Source organism: Grus americana, chromosome 7 (assembly GCF_028858705.1).
Source record: "Grus americana isolate bGruAme1 chromosome 7, bGruAme1.mat, whole genome shotgun sequence".
Lineage (NCBI taxonomy): Eukaryota > Metazoa > Chordata > Aves > Gruiformes > Gruidae > Grus > Grus americana.
In genome coordinates this window covers 15,899,833-15,927,574 of record NC_072858.1, presented here as the reverse complement: position 1 = coordinate 15,927,574, position 27,742 = coordinate 15,899,833, and the positions used below count along the sequence as shown (strand labels likewise).

The 27,742-nt window shown below is 63.0% G+C and overlaps 1 protein-coding gene across 3 annotated transcripts; it reads left to right on the top strand.

Annotated features, from left to right (window-relative positions):
• On the top strand, positions 1 to 27,186 carry LDB1 (LIM domain binding 1). 3 transcript variants are annotated; one of them, XM_054832174.1, is made up of 11 exons: positions 1 to 263; positions 20,237 to 20,339; positions 20,741 to 20,785; positions 21,009 to 21,084; positions 21,384 to 21,486; positions 21,657 to 21,829; positions 22,146 to 22,268; positions 22,446 to 22,529; positions 22,811 to 22,934; positions 24,114 to 24,256; positions 24,620 to 27,186. In XM_054832174.1, exons 1-11 carry the CDS (start codon positions 239 to 241, stop codon positions 24,848 to 24,850), a joined length of 1,230 nt encoding a protein of 409 aa, XP_054688149.1. In that variant the 5' UTR covers positions 1 to 238; the 3' UTR covers positions 24,851 to 27,186. The 3 variants fall into 3 exon arrangements, with proteins under 3 accessions (XP_054688149.1, XP_054688148.1, XP_054688147.1); XM_054832173.1 differs by having other exon boundaries at positions 24,114 to 24,262; XM_054832172.1 differs by lacking the exon at positions 1 to 263 and adding an exon at positions 10,727 to 10,746 and having other exon boundaries at positions 24,114 to 24,262.
• The last annotated feature ends 556 nt before the right edge of the window (positions 27,187 to 27,742 follow it).

Here is a 27,742-nt window from a genome sequence, read left to right as displayed (position 1 = left end):
GCCGCCGCCGCCGGCGCAGCCGCCCCCGCTCCCGCTCCGCCGCCGCGGCCCCCGCCCCGCCCGCCCCCGCCGCCGGTCCGCGGCGCGCCTGCCCGCCCGCCCCTGGCCGTGGCCGTGCCCGCGGCCGCGCGGGGCTGCCCGCCGCCCGCCGCGCCGGAGCCCGCGGCGCGCCGCCCATGCGAGACCCCCGCGGCCCGGGCAGCGCGCAGCGACCCCCGGCCGGGCCAGGCATGTGAAGATGTCAGTGGGCTGTGCATGCCCTGGTGAGTGCCGCGGCGGCGGGGGGCCGGGGGCGTGGGGGCTGCCCGTGGGGCTGGGGGTCCCCGCGGCATTGGGGCTGGGACCGGTTATGGGGTGCGGGTCCCGGTGGTATCGATGCTGAGGGCCGGAGATGGGGTTGGCGTCCCCACGGCGTTGGCGTCTGGTTATGGGGTTGGGGTCCCCACTGCGTTGATGCTGGTGTCTGGCTATGGGGCTGGGTCCCCACAACATTGGTGCTGGGGGCTGGCTGAGGTGCTTGGGACCCCCTTGGTGTGGCTGCTGGGTCTAGCTATGGTGCCAGGGTCCCCGTGGCATAGCTGCTGGGATCCGGCTATGGGGCTGGGGTCCTCATGGCATTGGTGCTGGGGTCTAACTATGGGGCTCGGTCCCCGGGGCATGGCTGCTGGGAGCTGGCTACAGAGCTGGGGTCTCCTCAACATGGGTGCTGCAGTTTGGCCGTGAGGCTGGGGTCTCCATGGCATTGGTGCTGGGGTCCAGCTATGGAGCAAGGGTCAGCAAAGTGTGGGGTTTGGGATCCTAGCACCGTGGCATGGTTGTTGGGTCTAGCCATGGAGATGGGGTCCCCATGGTATGGCTGCTCTGGTCCATCTGGCGTCCCCAGGGCATGGACGCTGGTGTCCAGGTATGGGGCTGGGACCCCACAACATGTGTGCTGGGGTCTGGCTGTGGAGCTGGGGTCCTCATGGAGCGGAGCTGAGGTCTGCTCCTGGGACTGGGTCTCATGGCATGGGTGCTGGTGCCAGCCCCGGGGCTGGGACCTCGCGGGCAGGGTTCCGCAGGGGCACTGGGCAGGCACGTGGGTGGCACCGCGAGGGGGTTGACCCCAAAGCAGGCCCCGTGGCCAGGGCAGTAGCTTTGTGGGGTGACCCTGCTCCCCGCGTGGGTGTGGGGCATGGGGTCCCCGGAGGGGCTTCGCTGTACAGCTGGTGGGTGTGAGTGCTGGGTCCCCCCCCCCCCGGCCACTGCAGGGGAGCTACTTGGGGGCTCCTTCTCCATCCCAGCCCCTGCAGGCTGGCAGGGCTGCCAGGGTACCCCAGGGGGTGTGACAAGTTGGCAAGGTCTCAGTGTCTGGCAGGGTTCTTCCGCAGGGATGCTCGCTGGGATGCCCTGGGTCTGGGGCAGGTTTGGGGCAGCTGGCCTGGCTGCGTCACCCGCCGCTGGGTACGGGACGTCTCTGTGCCGGGAGCAAGGCAGGGCAGAGGTCCCGGAGGGCTGCTGGAGCCTGTTCTGGCACCGGGTGGCGGAAGGGGGGAGCCCTGCTCAGGGGCACCTGGGGGCCCTGGGGACGGGGTTCTGCCATTTCCCTGGGTAGCTGGCGCTTGGGGGTCCCTGTGGGGGGACAGCGGGGATGCTCCTCAGCCCAGCTCCTGCGACAGCTTTCCGGTGCCCTGGTGGTCCTGAGGGAGTCTTCCACCGGGCTGCGACCCCCACGCCGGGGGGCAGCGGGACAGCAGCGGGACGCTGTGACAGCACACGGGTCCCCGTGCATCCCCCGGGGCTGCCCCCGCCGAAGGGTTTGCAGTTGGATCCCCGGGGCGGGGAAGGGGGGGGTGCCCCTGCGTGGTGGCCCCCCGCCCCTGTGCTGCCTGCGCCTCTCTGCCGTGTTTCCATGAAGGCAGGCGGCCCCTTCCCCCATCCTCCTCCTCCATCTCCCACTGGAAGCTGCCAGAGCGCTGCTTCCTCAAGCAGAAAGTCACGTGAACCTCCCTGCGAGCCAGGCCAAGCAGCCACAGCACCCGCCCTGGCAGGCACCCCGCACCCGGGGGCTCAACCCCCCCCTCCCCGACACACCCCCGCCTGGTCTTGGTGGGGGTCCCACCTTGGTGGGGGCGAAGGCAGAGCGGCAGCTAACGGCAGGGCACTGGCACGTCGCCCCTGGGAGCTGGCCCCGTGCCACCGGGAATGTCATCGCCATGTTGGTGGGCGCGAAGCAGGGGTCCTCCCTCGGTGCGGTGGTGGGGGGCCGTGGGGTTGCCCCGCGGCCGGGAGCATCCCTGCGGATGGCTTCGTGTGGCGTCGTGTCGTGTGTGTGTCCCCCCCCTCCCCCCGCCGCTGCCCGTTCCCCCACGGCAGGGAGGACATGCGGGTGTGTGCAATGTGCGTGCACACACGCGTGTGCCCCCCGCCTCTCCCCCCGCTCCCCCTCGGGCTGGGTGGCACATCCAGAGCCTGCGCCCCCTCCCCCCTCCCCTCCCCGGACTGTTTATCGGAATATAGAAAAAACAAGCTCTGCTGCTGGCCTCCCGCCAGCCAGAAACATTTAATGAGCCGCTCTGCCCAGGCTGCTCTTCAGGGCTGCGTTAACTTGGAGGAGTTTCCCGCCTGGGAGCTGCTGCCAGGGGGGTCTCAGCCACCCCCCTTAGAAATTGTGCCCTTCTGGGGGGGTGACGCGCTCCCCACCATCCCTGAGGGAGCATCCTGCCCCGCTGCAGCTCCTCTTGCACCCCCCCCAGGGATGTTTCCCTGCTCCTTGCCCCACTCTGCAAGAGTTTTGGGGCACGGGGGTGCTGCTCAGCTGGGAACCTGCTGCGGTCCTTGTGCCCAAGGATGGTGGGGAGCTGCTGGGGTCGGTGGGGGGCTGGAAGGGCTTCAGCCCCCAGCCCAGAAATGGAGATGCGAGAAGGGAGAGCATGCCAGGCTCAGAGTGGAGCTGGCGGAGGCCGGGGCAGCAGCCGCCCGGTGCTGGTGCTGCCATCTCCGGGGCCACTCGGAGCAGGTCTGGCAGCCTGGCCACTCAGCTCAGCCCGTCGCACCGGGCAGGTCTTGGCATCCAGACCCCAGCGGGGTCCTGACCCCCAGAGGCACCGCTCTCCCAGCGTGCTCTGCGCTTTCTTTTTTAATTATTTTTATTATTATCATTATTTTTCCCCCTGTAGTGACGATGTTGGTGCAAAGAGGAGGAGGAGGGGAGCGGAGCTGTGCTCCCTCCCCGCGGGTCTGGCTCAGGCTCCGGCTTCACGGTGGGGAAGAGATGTTCCCGAGGTCAGCAGCTTCCCCAGGTCGCCTTGTGGGGACCCTGCCTGTGCAACCCTCTGGCAGGAGGGAGGACTCCCCAGCCCATGCGCTTCGGGTCCCGGGATGGACATGCCCGGCTGGGGGACAGTCCGTTGCCGTTTCCTTCCCTTCTGCCGAGCTGGTGCCGTGCGTCCCCCGCCGTCACGAGGCCGAGCTGTGCCACGTGCCTCCTGCGACAGATGCGCTGGGAGAGGGACGGCAGGGAGCGGGGAGCCAGCTGAGCACTGTGGTGGGGGGTGTCAGGCAGCCGACACGTGTGGGCTCCGGCTCCAAAACACCCCCTGGGGCCACCTGGCACCTTGGCAGGGGGTCCCAAGGCCTCATCTTGCATGGCCACGCGCTCTCACCCAGGCTCTCCTCTTGTTGCCGGCGATGTCCCCCTGTGTGCAGCGAAGTGCCCGCTCGGTAGATGCCATGTGCGCCACGTCGCCTGCCCGTGCCTGGCACGCACCGTTGAAGGCAGGATGGGGATCATGGCTACCCGGTCCTCGGCAAGGCAGTTCCTCGGGATTTTGGGTGCTGATGTGAGGCTGGACACATGGCAGCACTCCCTGGGGCCGGTGCAAGCTCACCCCGCTGCCAGCTCAGCTTCACCCGGGGAAACGTGGGTGGGTTAGTGCCGTACTAGCGGGCTCGGTGCTGGGTGTCTGTGCAGGGCTATGAGTTTACTCCAGAAATGGGGGTGTCTGCTCGACACAAAGTTGCTGTGAACGCTCCTCCCTTGGGGAGTGGGTGAGTGCCGGCCAGTGGGATGGGACCCCGCAGGGCAGGGTGGTCTCCCCACAACCCGGGAGCACTTGTGGCCAGCAATGCACTAGCCAGGTGGCTACATGCCCCCAGGCAGGACAGGAGCTGCGGCGGCACAGGTGTCCCCTGCCTGCCCCATGGGTGTTCAGCTTGCTCGATTCATGCCACCCTCTCCTCCCCCCTCTGCTGTGGGATTCCCCAGCCACATCCGTGTTGCTTGTACACACGAGGTGTGGGGCTGCATGGCGTGCAGGGAGCGCGCTGGGAACACGCGTGCCCATGCACGATGGCTGCCAGTCCATCCTGGGGCGTGCTGCACTGCTGGCACAGCCTGCTAGAGCCCCAGCTCCCTGCGGGGTGATGCGGGGCCACCGTTGTGCAGGAGCGGGTGCACCCCTTATTTCCCTCGTGCCCGCTGGGGTGGCGGGGCTGGGTGCCCCCTCCTCAGGGTGGTGGTGGGTGCAGGCAGGATGGGGCTGGGTGACCGTTATCGGCCTGCCTGCAGGCTGAGGCTGTGGTTTCCTGCCGGTGCTGGTGGGGAGGGTGCTGGGGAGCCGGCAGGGCTGCCAGGGGGCTGCCGGGCCCCACTTGGAGTGGGAGTGATGTCAGCCGTCTGCCTGGGACCCCCAGGCCCTGCCCCGGGGGCTCTGCTGGGCAGGGATGGAGTGGCCACAGCAGGGGTGACACTGGCGGGTTTTTGGGAGGTTCACTGCAGCGTGCTCACGGATGTACAGAAGCACGGGCTGTGCACTGACATGGAGTGTCCCCCTTGGACAGGGGTGCTGGTGGGCACCAGGAGAGGCGAGACCCCCCCAGAACTGTCAAACCGACCCCCCGTCACCACTTGCCCCCTTCCCTCCCAGGCAGGTCACTGATCCGGGGCGAACGTTAGACCAGGGTGTAATCTCCTCTGCCGCAGGTGCCTGCCTGGCCCAACCCCACCCTGCCCATGGGGCAGCCGATAACGCCCTGCCTGCACCCCTCTGTGGCCGCTTTCTCGGGGGACCCTGTGGGGTGCAGCTCCCGCCCCCTCTTTTCAGGGTCTCACTCTGCCCCTGGCTTTGCGGGATCCACAGGCAGGTCTCAGAGGTCCTCCTGCACCAGGGTGGCAGTGCCTGCACCCCAGGACGGCCCCTTGGTGTGGGGACAGCAGGCAGGAGCCAGGGGAGTGGGGGGGCCCCCCTGCTTTTTGCAGGAGCGGCGGCCCCAGCCCCCCTCCTACGCGCCGAGGGGCTGGTGCTGGGAGCGCAGCCAGGTTTCTGCAGCGCGACCCAGGTGGAGCTGCTGCCTGAGCTAGGCAGGGATGCCGGCCATGCTGGGGACAGAGCTGAGCAAGGGCTGGCAGGGTCTCAGCACCCCCCGCCGGGGTGCCAACCCCCCATGATTTGAGCAGCTCCCCACAGTGGGGACAGCTCCTGTGCCCCCCTGCTCTGCAGCAGCTGGTTGCGCCAACTTCTGCTCTGCCACATTCGTCCTCCTCCAGCCAGGGTTGAGGGGCTCCCCTCAAGGGCAGGGGCTGCCCACTGCAGGCAGCTGCCCACCCTCCCTCCCCTGCAGGGTGGTGGTGCGAGCTCTTGCCTGCCCTGGCTCCTGCCTCCCCGCCGGCGGGAGCAGATGGCAGCAGGCTGCGTCGCAGGCACGCAGCTCCGCCGGGCACAGGGCAGGCCCGGGCGCCCCGACCTGCCTGCACCGACCGGCCCGGGGTGAGCCCGGGGCAGCTGTGGGCAGGGGCAGGCAGGAGCAAGGCAGCGGGAGCTCTCTCCCTGCCCGGGACGGTAGCGCTGGTGCGGTGGTGTGGAGCTGCCGGAGGAGTCTGGCGTGGGGCAGTGGTGCCTGGAGTCAGGAGTGGGGGTGCTGCCTGGGCATGGGGGGTACCAGGCTGCCAAAAATCCTTGCGGAGGGGCATTTCCTCACCGAGGCCGGGGAGACGCCATCATGCTCCTCCCAGCTCAGCGGCCCCTGCCAAATCCTCTGTGCAGGCACAGCATGCCGAGGTGCCGTGCCTGCTGCCAGCGTGTGCATGACAGGAGGCTTGGACCGGCAGCGAGGTCCCCCCTGAACCTCGGGCTGCCCTGAGCGGGGTGGATGGGGCTGGATGTCCGCTCCCGGCAGGCATTGGACCCGGAGCTGTGGGAGCTGCCGTCCCCATCCCGCGGTGGCCGTGTCCCTGCTTGGCCTAGCTGGAGGGGAGGAGGCGGCCGCTAACAGGAGGGACACACATGTTAGCAACGAAAACACAGCAGCGAGAGGAAGCAGAAGCGATGCATTATTGATGGAGCTATTTGATGCTGCTATATTCGGAGAGCCGCTCCGGAGTGCTCGGTGGCACTGCATGGGGGGTGGCGGGGGGGGTGGGCTCTGCCGGTGGAGACTTACCTGCTTCGAGTCAACCACGTGTGGCCATGGCCCCAGGAGATGTTCCCTGCCTTCAAACACCTGAGGGCACGGTGACATGTGGGTACCAGGGGGGATGCCAGCCCTGTGCTTATCCCTGGGAGGTGGGGGTTTGGTGGGTGGCAGCTCCCAGCCGTGCAGATCTCTGTGGGGATGCTGGGGGTCCTGCTGTGGCTGGGGAGGTAGAGGGAGGGGGCTGGAGAGGAAGCAGCGGGCCAGGGACTGGGGTGCTCTTCCAGCTGGGGTGAGAGTCCCTGGAGCTGTGGGGCTGGGTGTCGAGGGCTCTGCCTTGGTTTCACTTTTAAGCAGCAGTACCTGCGCCTTTGAGGGAGTGAAATTCTTTTGGGGGGACAGCGGGCAGACGCAGGGTGCTGGGTCTGTGCAGCCATGCTACGTTACCCCCTCCCCACTGTGGGATCCCAGGCCCAGCTGGGCTGCGGGGACCAGCCCCGGGCCAGGAAAGGGGCTGTAAAACGAACCATTCTTGTAACATGAGAGAATCCACCTGGAGCCTCCGGAGGAGCCTTCCTTAAAACCCTGCGGCTCTGGCAGACTGGCCCCGGGCTGCTGCCAGAGGGGCCGGGGGCTCGCTGCTGCGGGTTGCCGTGCTGGGGCCGAGCTCTTGCAGGACACGCATTGCGATGTCTCAAGGACAGCATGGGAACACTGCGGGGCATTTCTCTGGTGCCGGTGCCATGGGGAAACCCCTTGCCAGCAGGACCTGCCAAAGCCTGCCTGCAGACTGTGCCTTCCCCTCGGAGCTTGTGGCCAGCGGGCAGTGCTGCGGCCAGCCCACCATGCTGGAGCAAAGCCTGATTTGAGGGTGGACACCTCACGTGGATCCCGTGCGCTTTGAGGTCCTGCACCCCCTGTAGTCTTTTTTCACCCCCTCTTGTTCTGGAAGGGATGGGCACAGATGCATGCACTTGGTTGCTGCTCACCCAGTGCTTGCGTACTTGGATCTTCTCCTCTGTCCCCTGCGGGATGCTCAAGATGTGACCCCGTAACTTCCCACCCTGCCCCAGCAGCCAGCTTTCCCCCCAGCCCCTGGGCTTTCCTCCTGCCTCAGGGTGTCTGGAAGCAGTTTTGATTTTGAAGGGTTAATTCCAGGAGCCCCCAGGATCTGCCGCCTGCCTGGCATGACTCACCGTTGAGTTTCCAGCCTCCCCCAAGCCTCTCTCCAGGGGAGAGATGGAGCCATGCCTTCTTCAGCCAAAAAAGGGGGCCCCTCCTGCCCCAGACACCCCGTTGGTCTGGGCGTACGTTGCTTTAAGGGAGAGAGAAGCCTCAGGGAAGCAAAGCATATTTCTGTTTGAAAGGTGGGAGGGTTTGGGGGTGGTGGTGGCTGTTGTCTTGCTGAAAGGGAGGCTCTGGAGTGCATGCCATGCTGCACCTCTGGAGGCTGCATCTGCGTGCGACAGTGCCCCTGGTCTCGCCACGATCTGGACAAGTTCAGGAGGTTTGAAAGTGCCAGACCAGTCCATCCCCCTGTGCAGGCTGTGCTGTTTGCAGACCTAGCAGATTTTTATTATTATTATTTTTTATGTAAGCATGCGTCCGCGTCCCTGCTCTACGCCTGCGCCTGCCGGGGCCCGGGCCGGGAGTCAGTGCGAGCGTGCCCTGCCTCTGCTGCCCTGCTTGCCTGGGATCCCTCACACACACTCTGCGGGCGCACCGAGCCCTGGCCACGGGGATCAGAGAGACTCTGGCATCCCCCGGCTGCCATGGTCCCCACCGGGCTCTTCCCATCTGCCTGTCCAGGATGCATCCCTGTGCTCGCTCCTGCTCCCGAGCTGCTGCTGGTTCCCTGGCCAAGACTTGCACCGGGTGTCGGGGCAGGGCTGGGCTTTGGGGAGCCCAGGCAGGCGTGGGGCCCTTGCTAGGGGGAGAGCGGAGGCTGGGATCCAGGGGATGCGGTGCCCCATCACAAAAACCCGGGGAGCTGGAATCACCCTCCGCTCCCCCCGCACTGCGGGCACGAGCACGTCGTGAGGAAGGGGCTCCCCCCACCACCGTCGCCGCCACACACGCTTCCCAGCTGCATCCCAGCCCTTCTGCTCTCCATCCAGCATCTATTTAATTATTAACTCGGCTATAACCATAAACAGCTGGGGCTGCTGCAGCCACGTGGACCGGTCCAGCGCTGTCGTCAGAGCCGAGCAGGGACACGTGAGCAGTCCCGGAGGGCTGCTGAGCCGCGGGATAAATTGCTTGGGGGCATGTCTGCTGTGGATGTGCCTGGCCGTGGAGCCCAGGGACTGATGGGGGCTCCTCTCTAATCCCCCTTGGCCATGGCACCGGCACTCGGAGTTGCTGGTACAGGGGCAAAGCTTCCCTTTTTGCAGTGTTTTGCAGTGTTTTGCAGTGTTTTGCAGTAACAGCACAGTGTTGAGCGCTGGTGGCTGGCTGTGCCTCGCACATCCTTGAGCCCTGGAGCGGGAATGAGGTGAGGGCAGGCTGTATTTAATGGCCTGTCTTGACCAGGAGGGCTGTGCCATCCCGTAGCTGCCACCAGCATTCTGGCCAGCGTGGTTTATTGGCCTAATGATGGTGGGTGGCAGCCTGCTGCAGCCTCATCTCACCTGGTGCCACGCAGATGCGGGCTTGCAGGAGGGGTGGCAGCGGTTGGGCAGTGTCTTGGGGCACTCACAGCATCCCCCATGCCCAGTTCCCACGGCACCGACAGTGTGGGTACCTCCAGCTGCGCGTGCCTTTCACAAAGTGGGGTTTCACTGAGCTTTTTGGGTTTACAGTGAATTTTTCTCTCTGTTTATCTGGGTTTTACAAAGAGTTTTGCTCTGTTTATCCACGTGACTCTGTAAAGTGGTGTGCACTGCGGGTTATGCTGTAAGAGGAAGGGGAAATTAGGCACGGTGACGTGATGGGGACCAGTGTGAAGATGGAAACTCACTCAGCCGAGGGGTGTGGGGAACAGGAGCGTGGGGATGCTGCTGCAGAGCTGCTCCTGCCTGTCCCTCTTCAGCGCTGGTCCCAGCCAGCAGCATGCCGGGTTGGGGAGCAGAGGGCTGCCCCCAGTCCTTGGGTGCAGGGTTTTGGGGGTGCACGGGCATGGAGGGGAGGACACCCCTGAAACCTCGTGGCTGAGGTTTTGTGCCCACCATGTGTGCGCTGTCGGGGGGATGAGCGTGCTCAGCGGGACCCGACCGGTTGTGTCTGTGGTACCCCGCGGCTGCTGTTTCAGGGAGGGGATGAGGTGTGGGCCCGGCCGTGTGAGTGAGGGGGCGTGGGAAGGTGTGCATGCCCCAGGCGTGGGCTCACACCCGGCCGGGGGTGTGCTGGGAGGCATTCGGGGAGACGTGCAAGCGCATGCCGGCCCATCAGCGTGCACGCCAGCCCACGTGTGCAGGATGAGATGCACCAACGTGTGCATGTGTGCGCCTGCGACAGCCCTGTGTGCTGAGCCTGGATCTCCTACCCAGAGCTGGGGGCTGTTGGGGCTCTGGGGTCCCGGCTCATGTCCCCCTGCCCAGCGGGGTTGGAGCATAGGTCTGTGCCAGCCTGATTTGCCAGAGCAGGGAGCGGGAGCTTGCAGGGGGCAAGGGGGGAATGGAAAAAAAATGGGATTTTTTCCTAATGGAAATTTTCATAATAGAAATTTTTTATGAAAATGGCAATTTTTGTAAAAACTCCTAATTGGAAAAGGTTGGAGTTTTGTCAAGGAAAGGACGCCTTTTGGGTCTGCTGGCAGTTGCAAACCAGCACATTTTATTTTTAATACCCTCTCCAAAATGAAACGGTTGGTTTTTGTTTTTCTTTTTTTTTCCTTTCCAGAAACTGGGGGGAAAGGTAACAAGTTTCAGAAAGAAAAATACTGAAAAACTTCAAAGAAACCCTAAACCAAACTAGGGAAAAAGTATATTTTTATTGAAACTTTCTCAGGGGGAGCAAACCCTTCCCTGGCTGGTGCCGAGCTCCTCAGCGGGACCCGGCTCCTGCATCCCGCATCCCGGGAGCGCTGGTACGCGGGGTGTGTGGGGGGTGGCTCTCCGGGGACCCCCCCGTTTTGGTCGTCACCCCCGGTCCGTGAGCACCCACCTTTCCCCCCCCCCCATCCCCGGCAGCGAGGGGTCGGGGCGTTGTTGGGCGGGAGAGGGGGGGTGTCGGTGTGTGTGGGGGGAGCGGCCGCCGCCGCCGCAGCAGCCATTGTGGTCCCGGCCGCGGCGCAGACAAAGGAAGCGCCCCCGCCCCGCCCCGCGCCCCGCCCGCCCCGCCCCGCCCCCGCGGCGGCCCAGCGCCCGCCCGCCCGCCGCCCGCGCCGCCGCCGGACCCCCGCCCGCCGCCGCCGCCGTGAGTCACCCCCCCCCCCCCCCCCCCCCCCCCCCCCGCGGAAGTTTCCCGGTCCCGGCCTGGGTCTCCCCCCCCCTTCCCCTCCGCCCCGGTGGTGGCCCCGCTCGGGCGGTGAAGGGGAGGGCCGGGGTCCCGCCCGCGCCGCCCCCGCGCCTGCGAAGTTGTGCGCGGCCGCACCGCGCCGCCGCTCCCCGCACGGCCCCCCGTACAGCCCGGGATCCCCCCTGCCTGCCTGCTCCCTCAGCTTCCCCCTACCTACCCGCCCGCCCGCCCCTTCTTCCCCCGCTCCAGCTCCATCCCTGTCCCCGGCTCCCCTCTCCCTCCCCAGCTCCCCTCTCCATCCCTACCCGGCTCCTCTGTCCCTCTCCTCTTCCCCAGCTCCCCTGTGCATCCCTGGCCCCCGGGCTTGTTGCCTTCCCACCGGCTCCCTTGCCCGTCCATGCCCAGCTCCCCTGCCTGTCCCCCCCCTCCCTGCCTGTCCTCTCAGCTCCCCTCTCCATCCCCTGGGTCTCAGCTTTCGGAGAGGCACCTCCAGCCCCGCGGGGTGCCACCGGCAGCCCCCATGCCCTGCCGTGCCCTGCTCCATCCCAGCCCGCAGCTCCCTTTGTTCTTCCCCCAGCTCCTTTCCCTGCCCGAGCCCCCTGACAGCTGCCCCGCGCCCTCCCGGTCCCCCCGTGCGTGCTGTCACGGGGGCCGTGGGGCTGGTGCCCAGCTCCGGGGGCTGCACGCTTGCCTCCCCTCCCTGCTCGCTGCAACTTCATCCTTGCCTGTGGCTCAGAGGGTCCCGCCAGCCTTCCACGGGTGCCTCGAAGGGAATAAAAGGTCCAAGGGGTGCAAACACAGGGGGCCACGCATGTTCTCGCAGGAGCTGCCCTGCCGGGGGGTCCAGGCTCGAGGGGGGTGTGGGCAGAGGGGGCTCATCCTCCCCGGCAGACAAAGCACCGGCTCGGCCCGGGGCAGCTGGAGCAGGGGGCTGGGCTGGGGGTGGGCGCAGCATCCTCGGGGCCAGGGAAAACTCAGTGCTGCAGCTCCAGCGCAGGAGTCGGCATGTGTGCCGGGGCTGCGGAGGGGTGTCTTATCTGGGGGGGGGTGTGGTGTGTGTGTTCCCCTGAACCCATCCCCTGGGAGAGCGTGTTGTGCCGAGCTGCCCTGGATCTTGGGTGACTGGCTGGGCTCTGACCTCCAGCAGTCCCTGCCAGCCCGCCCAGGATGGGTGATAAGATAAGCACCCCAGGGCAGCGCTGCTGGGAGCTGGTCCCTGTGCTGCGGGGGCTTCCTCGGCTTAGGCAGCTCCCCATCCCCCTGCTGCAGCCCCGGCTGGCAGGGGCCAGGCGCTGGCTTCTGCCAAGGCTGGTGCCGCAGCAGGAGCCTGAACAAGAGGTGGTGGCAGGTCCCTGGGTGAGGTGCGAGCAAAGGGCTCGGAGGCTGCAGGGTCACGCGGGGAATCGCCTTCTGGGGCGCGGAGCAGTGCGCCCTCCCTGCATCGCAACCCCCCAGCTGCTTCCTTCTCACCAGGAGGGTCTGAGTCCGCTTGTGGGTGCCCGGCAGGTCAGGCAGGTGTGGGAGCAAGCACCCCTTCCTGGGGTCTCCCCAGTTTGTTCTCTCCATGCTTTTGATAGCAGTTTGTCTTGGCAGTTTTGCAGCGACTCCTCCAGCACTGGTCAGGTGTCGGCTCTTACCACTTCTGTTGTAAGTACGGGTAAATTTGGATCTCCTTATTCCTTCTTTAAAGTTCTTTAAAGTCCTGAAGCTTCTTTAAAGCTTCAGGTTTTGGAGTGTTCTCATTGTGGGAGAATTGTGCTTTTCACTGAAGGAGAACGGAACATGATCTCTGCCCTCCTGATTTTGTAGAAATCCCAGGTCTGTGATCCGAGCACATCTTAAAGACTGTGTGCCAAGCAGAACAACGTGCAAGCTGCGTGGCTTCAAAAAGGGAAAGAAAAGTTGTGATCCGAGGGGGGACAGGCTGACGCCGGAGGGTTTGGTGATACAGGGGTTTTGCCGTCATTCAGTGGGGACTTTTCCTCTCGCCCGCAGCAGGTCACAGCCCATGTAAAATAGGAAGAGGCCAGTCAAAGGCCGTAGAAGTTTACTTGTGAGCAAAAGTGCCCCAGGCTGGGGACCTGGAGCTTCTTTCATTTTGGAGAGTGGTGAGAGCTGGCAGCCCCAAGCCTCCCCAACCCCTTGAGATGTGGGAGGAGAGGGCAAGGTGGGCCAGCCCAGCCCCAGGCCCCTTCCCTGTCCCATGGCTGGCAGGGTGGCAGCAGCACTTGTCCCCGAGTGGTCTCTCCCAGCGTGCTGGCCTTCCGCACGCTTGCAGCTCTGCACTGGCGTGAACTTGAGGTCTGCCTAAAAAATACAAAGCCCAGGTCCTGCGTGGTAGCAGAGCAGCTGCAGCGCTTCTCCTGGCCCTCTCCTTCAGAAATCTCCCATCCTCCAAGCGACCCGGGGACAGGATGCTCCCGCTGTTGTTTGCACTGTGTGCGTGTGTGTTAGCGGGTTGCAACGCTTGCCACAGTGAGGTTTGCTGTCCCACCAGTTGCTGTTGTTTTGGGCGGACTGGTATTGCGACCGGGGATGCCTGGCCACAAGGGTTTCCCTGGGGCTGTGCTGTGATGGTGGAGATGGTTTCTACAGCACTTTGCTGCTGGGGCTGGCAGCTTGGGCTGAGTTGCTCGTGCCTTGGGAGCACCAGGCAGGTGTGCTCGGCTGGACCCTGTTCCTTTGCTCTCTGGGGTTTTGGCCCCATCCTGCACTGGTTGTCCAAAGCCCTGATGCCAGCGACAGCATGTGCTGCCAGCGCAGTGGCACAGTGTGCATCCAGCAACTGGAAGTGCTTGCTCTGTCCCCAGCGCTGCCAGCAGCCCGCCCTGTCCTTCACTCAGCTGCTCCCGTGTCGCCTCTTAAACCCAGTCCTAAAGAGAGAGAAGTTCAGCCTGAGCCAGGGGGGGACAGAGGCTTGCCCTGACAGCTCGAAGAAGCGATGGAGGTACTTTGCAAGCTGCAGCGAGCAGGTTCCCACCATGCTTGCACCGTCCCTCCCCTCCATGGGCATCCCGCTGGAGGTGACGGCAAGCGGTCTGGCCCTTTGGGCAGGTGCTGCACCCCAGCGCCGAGGTTTGCCCCCCAGGCACACGCCGCTCCGGTGTGGCCAGCTGGAAGGCGCCAGCTCCCACCGCATCCTCACAGCGGGAGTTATCCAGCTTCCCCCCCCCCCCGGAGCAGGCGGCTGGCCGGCTGCCAGGGCTGCGGGGCTCCACCTAGGATGCAACATGGAGCAAGGCGGCTGTCAGCGGTGGGGCCGCCGTCTCCGGAGACTACGCGTCCCAGCGTGCAGCACTCGGCGCCGTTGGCAGCAGCGGGGAGTGAGGTGGAGCGTTGCATCCCGGGATCGCAAATCTCCATGCGCCACGTGGGGGCTGACAGTCTCCTGCGCTCCGAGGCAGCGGCTCTTGGGGGTCCTGCAGGTTTGGGGGATCAACCCAGGGATCCCCCTCTGCAGCTGGAGGGACAGACCTCAGCCTCTCGCTGCAGTTTCCCTGCCCTGTGGCTCTCAGGTCCAGCCCTCCCAGGCAGATCCCGTCCCTGCAGAGGGCTGCCCCGAGGAGCAGCCCCGCAACGCTGGGCAGAGCCGTGTGGTTTTGCTCCAGCACATGCATGGCAGGCAAGGAGCCGGGAGCAGGAGCGGAGATGCTGGCTCCAGCCTCTGCAGGGCCGTTGCTGCGGTTGGCTATGGCTGTGAATTTTTCCTTGCTGCTGCAGAGCCTAAAAAAACCTGTGAAGATGAAAATCCTAGTTTATCAGGAGGCTTTTTTTTCACGGGATGCTGACAAGGTTTTTTTTTCCAGCCCCGTGGTTCCCAGACCGTGTTGGTTGTTTGTTTGTTTGCCGATGCTGCCCCAGTGCATGCTGCAGGAGGGATGAGAGCCCGGCCGTCGCCGGAGCCCCGCAGGGTGGCAGGACCCAGGGTGGAGGGATCTGGGTGAGAGGGAAAGCGGATGAAAATATGAAAGGTGTGTTCCTGGGGCTGAGACCGGCAGCATTTGATTACGGATCGTCTTTGAGACGGCGAGCCGAAAGGAGTAATTAGGGACAGTGGGATATTTCCCCGAGAGTCGCAGGAAATGACTGCCTCGTGGTAAGTTGATAGTAGTGGAGCTGAAACTGGGTTATCTGTGGGATTGCATCTGGGGCTTGCAGCCTTGGATGTGATTCAATTTTCAGGCTGTTTTGCAATTGGCAGGGCGTGCTCTTCTCCCGTTTTCCCTCGCGGAGAAATCCCCGTCCACGTGTGTGAATCATCTGAGGGCCTGAACGGGAAAGGGGAGACTCCTGCCATCCCTAGAGTTACCGCAGGGTAGCAAGGTCCCCCCAGATCCCCGCTGAGTACCCAGCTCCACAGGATGCCTTCTTGGAGACCCTGGGCTCCAGCAGAGCCGAGGCTGAGGGACCGCTCTGAGCCTTGACCCCAAATCCACGTCCCAGACTGGGCAGTCCTCACCCCGTGCTTTTCAGATAACGCCGCCTTGCAGCTTGCATCAAGTTTGTCACTTTGTAATAATTAACTGCAGCTAATTATTACTTCTCTGGCCATCCCCCTGAGTTTGCAAGCCAGTTGATAGAGGAGCACCCGCTGGTCCAGGGTGCTTTGTGTACTGCAGTGGGAGGCCTTTGCACTAAAGTCGCAGGATGCGACCTGGAGCTGGGGCACGCGTCCCTCCCCGCCACCTTGTGTGCAGGGGACACCGTGCTGGCCGGGTTCAGTCTCTGGATGCTGCTGGGTCCATGGCATCATCCCACAGTCTCCTCCAGGAGTGATGTCTCCAGGACAGCCTGGCCTTCTGGGAGCTTCAGCTGGGTCAGGTCTGCATTTCCGAAGCAAATGGGAATGTTGCGAATTGAGGTTGTCATGTGTATGTCTCAGGCCATGCCTTAGTGTGTGGTTCCTGGGCTGCTGTCAGTTTAATAACAACACTGGGGTTTGCGAGGGGCCTCGCTCCATCCCCTCCGCTCCAAAGAAGAGGAGAAAGAAGAGGTGAAGGCAGGTTTGTGGGGACTGCTCTGCATGCTTCTGCATGTCCCGGTCGCTCTGGGTACTTCTCTGTGTTTATCCTCCAGCCCTGCCGGCTTCCCCAACGCCAGGCACCATCACCGGGCAAAGCCACGTGAATTATTCGAGACGCTGCCCTGCACCGGGCTCCGGACAGCCCTCTCCTGGATAGCACCCTCCCAGCAGCCCTGCCAGCGGGGCTGGGCTGGGAAGATGGATTTCCTGCCGCTATCACGGCTTCCACACCCCAGCGAGGCAGCCTGCGAAACAATGCCGCTATTTACACTTTAAAGCCTCGTTAGGCAGCCAGGAAGCAGCAGGCACGGTGCATGCCGGGAAGCAGCGACAGCCTTTAGCGAAGGCTAGCCCCTCTTCTTCGCCGCCGGGCTGCTGGGAGGAGCAGGATGCTCCCCGGCTGAGCTGTAACCCTGCGGCCTCTTTCAAGCCCTGTTTCTTCATTTATTTTTATCTTTTTTTTTTTTTTTTTTTTTTTAAGCCTCTGGAGTCCCTGTCTCATTGTTGAGCTTTGCTGCTTGCACAGAAAGTGTTCTGGCTGCCCGGCTGGGGACGGCTCCTCTCTGGGACAGGGAGCACTGATTCCTGCTGGAGGCTGCAGGTGTAGGAGCGAGGCATCGGTGCTGCTCCGCCTTTGTCCTCAGCAGCTCTTTGCTCTCTGCTGGCGAGATGGAGTGAGGGGAGTGCAGGCAGGGGCTTTTCTCCCTGCCAGACACCAGGGAAGGCTCTGCATGTCCCCTGCCCGGGCAGGCAGCTCCCTGGCTTACAGCGCTGTGCCATCTCCTGGCCGTGCAGGCTCTGCAAGGTGCCCACTGTGCTCTTGGAAACCTGATGTTCCCCAGCTCTGGGGACTTGGTTTGGGTTTTAACCATTCCCATCCCAGTGAACCCTCTGGGCAGTGTATCAGAACAGCTTTCCCCACAGCGGCTGGCAGCTTGCGGGCAGGGACAGCAGAGGAGCAGCAGGCGGAGGGTTGGGCAGTGCCAGGCTGTACGTGAGTCACCGGCAGAGCACCCACCTTCCCTTCCCTGGGTGCCCACCTGCCTGGAGCTGCTTCCTTGCCTGAGCTGTCATGGCAGCTCTGTGCAGTGCCAGCCAGCTCCAACCTGGCCTCGGCAGAGGATGCTGAGCCGGGGCATCCCTCCACGGGGTTCCCTTCTCCTGTGCCTCCCTGCTAAGGAGGAGCTGTGGGGCTGGCCATGGGCACTGCACCATTTGCCAGGACCTGCCTGGGCCGGTAGCTCACCAGTTGCAGTGTCAGCCCAATTTTTTCCCTTGCTGACCATGCATGTGTTTTTGTGGTGCTGAGTGAGTGCCCGGGGACAGCCACGGGAAGCCTCTCCCCTTGGCTCGGGGTCCGCAGGGGCATCGCATGCCCAGCTGCCAAGCAGCATCTCTGCTTGCACCGAGTCTGCCCAGATCCTGCCCGGATCCTCTGTGCTCAGAGCAGGAGGCAGAGCAGAGTTGTAGGGGAGACATCGGCTGGGGCCAAGCGCTGGGCTTGGCTCAGGAAGGGCCGCATCCTGCGGATCTGTGTCTCTGTGCCCGGCGGGACAGGGCTTTCAGGGAGCTGGGGCTGCACGAAGGGGAGAGGCGGTGACGGAGGGATCTCCCAGACCAGGCGGCGTGACCCTGGTGTGGGCAAAAGTGGGTGTTAACGCTGCTGCTGTAAAATAATTGCGTTATTTTGTGTAGTGTGAGTGTCTACAGTGAATGTAGAATTTGGAGAGCCTTTATCAAATCCTAAGGCTATTGTTAACGCTATTTAAAACCACTGAATCCAGTAACATATTTTACGCTGCATTAAAAATAATACTTGGTCAGGAAGCCGGTGCTGCTGAGGCTGCATAACCAGCTCCTCTCCACTCCTTGGGATCCTGAGACAGGCCAGTGAGTGAAGCCCCAAAAGCAGGTTGTGTCCATGTTAATCTGCTTGGGAAGGCTCAGGATGGAAATGGATGCTTGGGTTGGAGTGGCGGGCCAGCTCGTCTGCTGTCCCACCTCCAGGAGCCAGGGAAGAGTACGAGAAGTGAAGTGGATGTAGAGTGATCTGTCCCCTGGTCACACCACCCCAGGAGACCTTCCTGCACCCTGAGAAGCAAGCTGGGGACCAAGGACAGCAAGAAACCTTGGGGGCTTTTTCCTGCTGTTTCTCGTTGGTGAGTGAAAACAAAGCATTGGCAGATGAGACCTGCTGGATCTGATTTTTTTCTCCCCCTCGAGGACATGGTGACCAGAAACAAGCAGTTCAGCTCCCCATCTCCAGCCATGGCTTTCTCTGCCTAATGAATCAGTTTGTTTTCAACAGAAGACGCGCTTTTGGGAAGTTTCCTATGCATCAAGCACACTTCGACATCATGTCATTTAACAGCAGCGTGGAGGAAATGGAAATGCTGTGTTTCTAGTGCAATTTCAGTTGAATTACAGTTTCCATTAGGCACAAGTTGACAGGGATTAAAGCAGAAAGCAAAAATTCCCTCACACCGACGCCAACCTCCCTAGCAAAAAAAATTTATCTATGAAAACATTAGTTAAGAGCAAGGGGCCAGCGTAGTTAGCAGTCATATGAGAAATTGTGCCGTGCCCCACTTATCCTCACTGCAGGCGAGCAGGAGCGAGGAGCAGGAGCGATGAGTCCCTGGCAGAGTGGCCAGGCTGGCTCCAGCCCTGCGGGACTGATGCGTCCTGGTGGGTGCTGGGGAGAGGCTGGGTTTGGCTGCCATGGGGAAACATGGTAAAAAGGTACCAGGGCCCCAAGAAGACAAAAACCGAGGACTGAAACACAGCTTTCCCCAGGTGTATGTTGGATTTAACCGCTCTATTTTTGACCAGCCCTCGCTTGCTCAGCTGGGCATGCAATCTCTGCGACTGTGGGCTCAGGGTCCCGACCGGCTCGGCAGGAGTGATGGCAATGTCCTGGTCATTTGGTCTTGGCTGACAGGTCACAACAAGCTGGACATCTTGGGTCCCAGTGCTGGTGGCATTGCTTTCCTTAACCCTGATGCTTTTTCCTCCCTGCCTGCATCCGTCACAGCCAGGTGGCTGCTCCATTCCTGTCCCTGCACCTTTCCCTGCAGCCTGGCTGTGCGGCGGTGCCCAGACGGGCAGCACCATGCCTGGCACTCCCAGACGCTTCCCTCCACCGTTGGACTCGCTTTCTGCAGCACCGGGTGGCAATACCGGCTGCTCGTGGGCGTCGGGAAGTGCCCAGCCCAGGGCTGTGTGTGGGCAGGCGGCCGACGGGGATCCCGCCTCGGCCCCGGCTGCAGCCAGCAGCCCAGCACGGCCGGATTCGGGGCCCCCACCTGCGGTGTGACGGGGGAAGACGTGCCTGCACGCGGCGGGGCCGGCTGAGCCAGTGGAGCCGGAGCTGCCTGGCAGCCCGCCTGCTGCTGCGCCCCATCCAGGTCAGCCCGTCTGCCTGCCGGGGGGGAGCCGCATGCCTCGGCAGCGCCCGGGTGCAGCGTGCCGGGTCCTGCCAGCCGCGGGGCGTGCCGGGGCTCCCGCGGGGTTCGGGGAGGGGCGCTGGCAGCCGCCGCTCCCAGGAACCTGCCCCGGCGGTGGAAGGGGGCTGGCGAGCGTGGGAGCCCCTGGCTGCCCCTCAGGAGCCCTGATGGGGCTGGCCGTTCTGGTGTGGCTGGATCTGATGGGCATCCCTGTCTCCTATCTGTGGGCCCAGAGGGATCCTCAGGTTCATTTCAGGGATAGATGCTGGCTTGCACATGCTGCATGCCCCGTTGCATGCCTCATTGCACCCCATGGACCTCCGTGGGTTCCTCATCCTTTGCCCTGGTGCTGCAGAGGGCAGCAAGGCTTTGGGGTGGTTTGATCAGGGCTGGGAGCTGGTGCGTGGGATCTCTGCGTCCGCCTGGAGCCGGGTGGCCGCTGGCCTGCCCGAGCAGCAGATGGTGGCTGCCTGGGGACCCGCCATCCGTCCCTCCGGGTGATTATTCACCCGTCACCATGGCGATAGAAAGGTCAGCGAAAAGATCCCGTGTGATTCCCGGTCGGGTCGGTGGGATTAGGAGCGGCGTGGGAGGGAGGGCTGGGGGGAGGATAGGGCCCAGCCAGCCCCCCCAGCTCACCAGCTGGACTGTCCCCCTCAGGCACTGTCCCTTGAGCCCCAGCCAGCTGAGAACCAGCAAACTCTGGGCACCAGTGGGACCCCCCTTGGATGGAGCTGGGCCCCTCCAGCTGCCAAACCTCAGCCCTGACCCTGTGGGTCCCATCCTGCACACGGGATGCCTGGAGCCATGTGTGGGGTGAAGGGGCTGGGCTGGGATCAGGGGGGAGCAGAGGAGGGATGGAGCTGTGCTGATGGGGGCTTGGCTGGTCCTGCGTCCTTCCTCCTCCTCACAGTAGGGTCTCTCTTTTGTGTGAGGTGTCCCCAGCTGACCCATGTCCCCCCCCCCTCTCTCTCTCCAGGCTGTTCCTCTAAGTCATTCAAGCTGTACTCGCCAAAGGAGCCCCCGAACGGCAACGCCTTCCCCCCCTTCCACCCAGGCACCATGCTGGATCGAGATGTGGGGTGAGCTGGGGCCTGGGGAGGGGTCTGCAAGGTTGGGAGTTCTCTGCAGTCCGCACCCCAGGGTCTCTCTGTTGGGCTCCCCAGCAGCGTATGGAGACTGCGGCGCACGGAGTTGAGTTAGCTCAAGGGGAGAAGGAGGATCGGAGCAGACACAGGTGGAGAAAGGGTGACATTTGGGATGAAGGAAGTCCCCTAGCTCTGCGGGGCCAAGCCCCTGGGATGACCTAGGACAGGGACCACTCCCAGCTCCTGCCAAAACAGCCCCTTCTCCAACCTCTGTCCTGCCTGGCACCAGCCCCAGCTGCAGAGGAGCCGGGCACATCCCTGGAGAGCTGCTGTGGCGGGCAGGGAAGGAGATGCCCACCAGCACTGACCTGCCTGCATCTCTTTCCCCCCACCAGACCTACTCCCATGTACCCACCGACGTACCTGGAGCCTGGAATTGGGTAAGCACAGGGGGCTGGTGGGGACCTCGCTGGGAGGGGAGCTCGTGCCCGCGGTGGGGATGCCTTGGCAGGGCTGGCATACTGCTGGCTGGGGTTTGGGGGGGGGAGTTGCTTGGATTCTGCCCAGCCTTGGAGGGGCTGTGCATCCCCCGCAGCAGGCTCGGGACCCTCCCCACCCCATGGGTGCCTCCCCCTCTGACTGCTTGCTCTGCTCCCTGGGCAGGAGGCACACGCCGTACGGGAACCAGACTGACTACAGGATATTTGAGCTCAACAAGCGGCTGCAGAACTGGACAGAGGTGGGGAGCTGGGGGAGTGAGGGGTGGCCAGGGGTGGGGGGACACTCCCAGGTGTGCGTGTTGGGAATGGGGTCCTCTGCACTGCCTGCCCTTGGCTTTAGGCAGCAGGGTCCTGTCCTGCTGTGCAGGTCCCCAAGCATCTTGTCCCTCGCTTGGCCGTGGGACAGGGTTCATCATCCCCATCTCTGAGAATGCAGCCCTCTGCAAGCTGAGCACATGGCTGCTGTGCCTGGCAGCCAGCGTCTGTCTGTCTGTCTGTCTCCCCTCCCTGTAACGTGGCATCTCTCTGCTGTCCCCAGGAATGTGACAATCTGTGGTGGGATGCCTTCACCACAGAGTTCTTTGAGGATGACGCCATGTTAACAATCACTTTCTGCTTGGAGGATGGACCAAAGAGATACAGTGAGTAGCAGTTTGAGCCCTCCTTGCCCAGGGCATTCCGCTCCAGTGGGAGATGCAGGGGGATGTGGGCAGGGTGTCAGGACTGGGGGGATGCTCTCCATGTGCAGCCCCAAGGCATGTCTGTGTGAATCAGGTTTACTGACATTATTTTCCTCCTTCTCCCACTCCAGCGATCGGCCGGACTCTGATTCCCCGTTACTTCCGCAGCATCTTTGAAGGGGGAGCTACAGAGCTCTACTACGTGCTCAAGCACCCCAAGGAGTCCTTCCACAACAACTTCGTCTCGCTGGACTGCGACCAGTGCACCATGGTCACCCAGCACGGCAAGCCCATGTTCACCCAGGTACTGTCTGCACCCATGGCTTCTCCTGCCCCTCGTGCCTTGGTCCGGTGTGCCCTTGCAGCGCCTGCAGTCCCACAGCGGGAGGGGTGCTGATTTCCATGGCTTGTTGAGTACCACACTGTAATTCCACATGCCCCAGCCAGCCCTGCAGCATCCCCTTTTGCAGAGATCCCCTGGCAGTTGTGGGTTTGGCTTGTGCAAAGTCTCATGGCAGTCAGGGGCAGGTCACCGGGAGGGTGTCCCAGTGTGCAGCAGTGGGTTCCCATGGGATCTGGGAAGTGGGGGCAGCCTGTGCCTGACCCTGTGCCCTGCCCAGGTGTGCGTGGAGGGGCGGCTCTACCTGGAGTTCATGTTCGACGACATGATGAGGATAAAGACATGGCATTTCAGCATCCGCCAGCATCGAGAGCTCATCCCCCGCAGCATCCTTGCCATGCATGTGAGTACCGCTCCGGGAGCTCCCCTGGGGCATGAGTGACACAGGGCTGCTGAGCTCCTCTCCCTGCTGTGCAGGTTGGGGGGGACCTCAACCCTGCCCCCCCCATCGCAGGCTGGGGTACAGGAGGTCCATCCCCAGCCTGGATGCAGCTGAGCCATCCGTCCCTCTCACTTCTAGGCACAGGACCCCCAGATGCTGGACCAGTTATCTAAGAACATCACCCGCTGTGGGCTCTCAAACTCCACACTCAACTACCTCCGAGTAAGCTTGTGGGAAGAGCAGGGGACACAGCTTGGCCATGTCTTGTGCTCTCAGCTGCATTACGCCTGGCTGCCCTGGGGTGCGGGGAGGCAGCGGGGCAGGCTCTGCAAGAGGGATCCTGCAGACGGGGTGCAGAGAGCTGTGGGTCAGTGGGTCTGCTGGAGCCCACAGGCTCCCAGCGCAACTCGGGTCGGTGCAGCGCAGACGGCTGCACGGCAGAGGGGCTTTTGCTGGGGCCTGGAGCATCACAGTCTAACCCTGCGTCTGTCTGCTCCCTGCAGCTCTGTGTAATCCTAGAACCAATGCAGGAGCTCATGTCACGACACAAGACCTATAGCCTCAGTCCCCGGGACTGCCTCAAGACTTGCCTCTTCCAGAAGTGGCAGCGGATGGTCGCTCCACCTGGTGAGTCTCACGCTGCCTGCTGTGCTGCCTGCGGGTCTCCGAGGCTGCCCGCTCAGGCCCTGCCCTTGGCGCAGGCTTCTCCCAGCCCCAAAGCCTGTCCCTGGCCTCGTCTTGTGAGGCTGGGGTCGGCGAGTCAGGCAGCTGGCTTCCTTCTCTGCTGGCCTGCTGGCCCATCCCACTCGGGGGGGTGAGGGTGAGGTTAACTTTTTAATTCTCTGCGCAGTAATCAGAAATAATGACAATTACTTTAGAGGTTCAAACCAATCATAAATTTACTTAAAACTCAGTGGAACTACAAAAGATAGAGGCTTGGCAAAGGTCATAACAATGCTCAGAATTTAGCAGAACTATGAAAGGTAAGGGTTTAGCAAAACATGTGACGATATTACCCTAATGTGCCAAAAATTAAGTTAGAGACAAAGAGAGTGATAGAGAGGAAAAGAAAGAGAGAAAGAAAAGAGAGAGAGAGAAAAAAGATATCACCACCCTTGGATCCAGCGATGTTCTCAGCTCGTAGTTGTAGTCTTCAGGTGGTGGGCACGCACTGAAAACTTATGTTTTCCCTTTTTATAATCCGATGTGCCCGCCCCATAGGCGGGGGTCTGTCATCACTGAGCAGGCGCAGTATGTGCTCAGGAATGTTCAGAAATGTTCTAGAAATGAGTTGGTGGGTTGTGGGGGTCCTGGGGGTCTCACTGCCACCCCCCCCTTCAGGGCTGAGTGGTGATCTGTCACAGGCACATGGTGCACGGGGCACAGATGGTCATTGTTTACGTGTTTTAGGAATAGAGGAGTGGTCTCACAAGACGTTATCCTGCCTCCGCAGGCTCCGTTCTTGTTCAACGCTCCCTGGTCATCATCAGCCCATCCCTGTCCATGTCAAGACGGGTGTTTGCGACATTCACTTGTTATCAGGGCCTTACACCTGCCGGGGCAGAGCAGGGCTGCAGGCCGCCAGCGCTCCCTGCCTGGGGGCTGCCGGCTGCTTGTGAGAGAGCAAAGCAGGGACGGAAATCTTCCCTGCACCCTCTCTGGTCCCCTGTGCTGGGGACAGTACAGCTGCAGAGGGGAGGAGGGTGGCGATGCTGCTGCGGGGGGGGATGTGGTCCTTGTGCAGAAGGGGCTGGGGGGCACTGGCTCCTTCTCGTCAGGACTGACCACGTCTCCCTCCTCTGCCAGCGGAGCCAGCACGGCAGCAGCCCAGCAAGCGCCGGAAAAGGAAGATGTCGGGTGGCAGCACCATGAGCTCTGGTGGGGGAAACACCAACAACAGCAACAGCAAGAAGAAGAGCCCGGCCAGCACCTTTGCCCTGTCCAGTCAGGTACCTGTAAGCATCCCGTTTCCATTCTCTCTTCCTCCCCCGGGGTGGAGGGGAGGGCTCCCTACCCCGGCCCCTGGGAGCGGCTAGGGGGACGCCCCTGGGGACTGCCTGTCTGAGCCCCCCGGCTCTCTCCGGGTGATGGAGAGAAGAAGGGGGTGTCCCAGCTGCCTTCCCTGAGCTGCTTTGCTCCCCTGCGAGGGGATGAGGATGTGCTGCCCCACACGCTGCCCGAGCCTTGGGTCCTGTGATGGAGATGAGGAGGTGGCCTCACAGCTGGGAAAAGGGGCTGCAGTGTTGTGGGGGGGTGTGGCGGCCCGGGCTCCCCCCACCTCGATTATGTTTCGGGACCGTCTCCCCTTTCAGGATGTGATGGTGGTAGGCGAGCCCACGCTGATGGGGGGGGAGTTTGGGGACGAGGACGAGCGGCTCATCACCCGGCTGGAGAACACGCAGTTTGACGCCGCCAACGGCATTGACGACGAGGACAGCTTCAACAACTCACCGGCGCTGGGGGCCAACAGCCCCTGGAACAGCAAACCGCCCTCCAGCCAGGAGAGCAAGTCAGAGAACCCCACGTCGCAGGCGTCGCAGTAACGGCCCCCCCGCCGCCCCGTGGACTCAGTCCCAACCGATCTACCTGTACATTTACAACAGAGAGTGACTGGGAAGCGGCGAGGTACTGAGGGCGGATCGGCGCCACGTGGCCGACGGGGCGCACGGCCTGGGGTGCGCGCCAGGCGGGCAGCCCCCAGTCCTCTCCCCCCCACCGCCTCCCATAGCTTCGTTATTCCCTCTTCTCCCTCTTCATCCCTGCATCTTCCCCGGAGAGCTTCTCATCCCCGCCCCGATGTTCCCAGCCCCTGTCTGCTGAGCAGGGGGAATTAGGAGGAAGGTGTCGGCAGCGGCTGGTGCGACCAGGAAGCCGTCGGCGTGCAGATGGCCTGCGTTGGGGTCTGGCACAGGCCAGAGACCCTCCTTCTCCTCCTCCTCCTCCCTGGGTCCTACAGCCGGGGTTCGCTGGGCAGCCACCTGCAGAGGGGTTGCACATCCCCAGCCCAACCTGGGGCTGGCGGGGGGGGCAGTGATGGAAAGCCTTCCCCATGCCGCTGGCTCTGCCATGGAGCCTCCTCCAGCCGGGTACGGATCCTGCTGCGCTGGGGTGGTGTGGAGGGTAGGGCCCTGTCGCATTCCTCCGCTCTCCTGCACCCTCCCCTTCCCCTCGCTCCCCAGGGGCGAGAGAGCAGCAGGGCCACGGGGGGACTCTGTATATAGGAAGTGTGGGGGGGAGGGGGCTGGGGGGGCTACGGAGGACCCATGGTTCTGCCAGAGCAGCTGGTGCCCTCGCTCCCTGCCCACAGCCCCTGTGTTTCTCCCCACTCCGCGTGAAGTCCGCCTGGGGCCCCTTTGCAACCCCCGGCTCCTGGTACCTCCTACTTTTGTCTTTTTTTAAGAAAAAAAAATAATATTATTAAAATTGTAAGTTTAAAAAAAAAGAAAAAAAATGGGACAAGACCCCCCTCCCCAGCCCCTTCGCCGGTTCCCCCCTCCCCACCCTGAGCCCTCTCACCCTGTCCTGACTTTTGTACAGGCTTCTTCTCTTGGGAGTCTCATTTTATATCCAGTTCGGAGAGCTTCAAACCAAGGAGAGACTTTGCAGACTTCCTTTCTAATCCCTCCAGGGGCCGGGGGGGGCAGCCCCCCGCCTCCCTCCTCAATGTAAATCTTGTGTGCTGTTGTCCCCGCTCCCCCCCCCTCGGGTTCGTGTACCTCGTGCTTGTACATTTCCGCGCTGTAGACAGTGTGTACGATACTGTTCTTTCAATGTGTTATCACTAGAGCAGGTGCCTCCATTGATGTTAGGGGAAACGATGAGAAAAATAATAATTTTTGGGGTTTTTTTGGTTTAAAAAAAAAAAAAAGAAAAAAAAAATCCCTTCCAAGGCTTCTTCTAAGGAGAAGATGGGAGGTGCCGGGGGATGGTGTTTGTGCTTGCCGGCTCACCCTAGCAGCCTCGGAGGGAGGGTTTGGGGGGAGCTGGGGCTTGGGGCTGCCCGTGGGCACCCCCCGGCACAGCCCCGAGGTGGGGTTGCCGCGGGAGTGGCTGGGGTGGGAGGGGGCTGCCCTGGTGGGGGGGTGTGGGGTGTGTAAGAGTGCGTGTACGAGAGGTTTGTGTGTCTGTCTGTGTGTGTGTAAAGGAGCCCAGGGCAGGCAGAGCAGCCCTGCAGTTTGGGGGAGACGGGGGTACACCCCACTCTCTCCACCAGACCCCTCCCAGCTCCCTGCCAGGGATTCCACAGTGCGTGTCCCGCTGCCCCATGGGGCTGGGGGCTGGCGGGTGTCGCAGAGGGGCTGCCCCCTGCGCGGGGTCTCTGGCTGCAGCAGCGCGGTTGCCTGCACCCTGCGTCTCACCCACTTGTGGCTGAGGCTGTGGGGGGTGGCTGAGCCGGGGACACACCGCACCCCCCCACGTGTCCCCCCTCCTTCTGCTGTCGCTGGGGTTGGGCAGGGAGGCAGGAGCCCCTTGGGTCAGCTCTGGCCTGATCTCAAGCCCAAAATCCCCAGAGATATGCCTGGGTCAGCTCCTGGGCCCCTCCCCGGGCAGCCCGGAGGTGGAGAGCTCAGCCCAGTGGACCCCCAGCCGCAGGCATGGGGGGTCCCCACGGCTCCTTCGCAGGTGGGGGGGGTAGGCTCCCAGGGCGGGAGCACGGTGTGGCGGGGAGGGGGGCTCTACTTTGCAATTAAGGTACGATTCTCGCCGCCGTGCTGCTGGGCTCCCGTGGAGGGTGTGGAGCCCCTCGCTGCCCCCCCCTCCCCAGACCCACTGTAATGCCTTTTTGTTTCTTTTTTTTTTTTTTCCCCCTTCCTCCCCTCCATAGTTTGTGCCATTTATGAGTCATGTATGGTACCAATAAAATGACTTTTCGGTTTGAGGCTGTCCTGAGCGCTTATTTCTGAGCATGGGACCCGGCCAATGTGGGCAAGTCAGCAGGGGGTCCCCTCGTACCCCCACTGCCCTGGCAGGGGGTGTGGGCACAAGGGCTCGCTGTGCTCCCGCGGATGATGCTGGCTCGCCTCGGGCTGCTGGTTCCCAGCCAGGCCCCGGCCGGCTCCCTGCCACGCCATGGAAAGCAGAAATCCCAGCAAGGACGGGGCACAGGGCTGCTGGGAAACGGCCCTGTCCCTGAGCCAGAGCAAACAAGCGGGGCCTGCGCGGACACCAAGGTGATGGGCATGACCCCTGCAGAGCCGTGGGGGCGGCGCGGTCCTGCTGTGGGAACAGGAAAGCAGCAGCTGAGCAGCTTGGAAGTGACCTGGGGGTGGGGGGAGGAAGAGGTGACTCCCCCAGCTGGGGAGGCACAGCACCAGCCTCCATGGGGGCTAACCTGATCTAGAAGTTGGGGGGCCCTGTGCCAGCACTGGTGGGAAGATGCTGGTCCCCATTTCCACCAGACCAGGGCAGATAGCTGACCCCAGAGATGGCATTTT

What these genes read in the sequence shown, in the direction of transcription:
- LDB1 (XM_054832173.1), top strand. Translation starts at nt 239, where the DNA reads ATGTCAGTGGGCTGTGCATGCCCTG. An exon ending in AGTGGGCTGTGCATGCCCTG is followed by an intron (nt 264 to 20,236) that starts GTGAGTGCCGCG and finishes CTCTCTCTCCAG; the next exon opens with GCTGTTCCTCTAAGTCATTC. An exon ending in GGATGGACCAAAGAGATACA is followed by an intron (nt 21,487 to 21,656) that starts GTGAGTAGCAGT and finishes CTCCCACTCCAG; the next exon opens with CGATCGGCCGGACTCTGATT.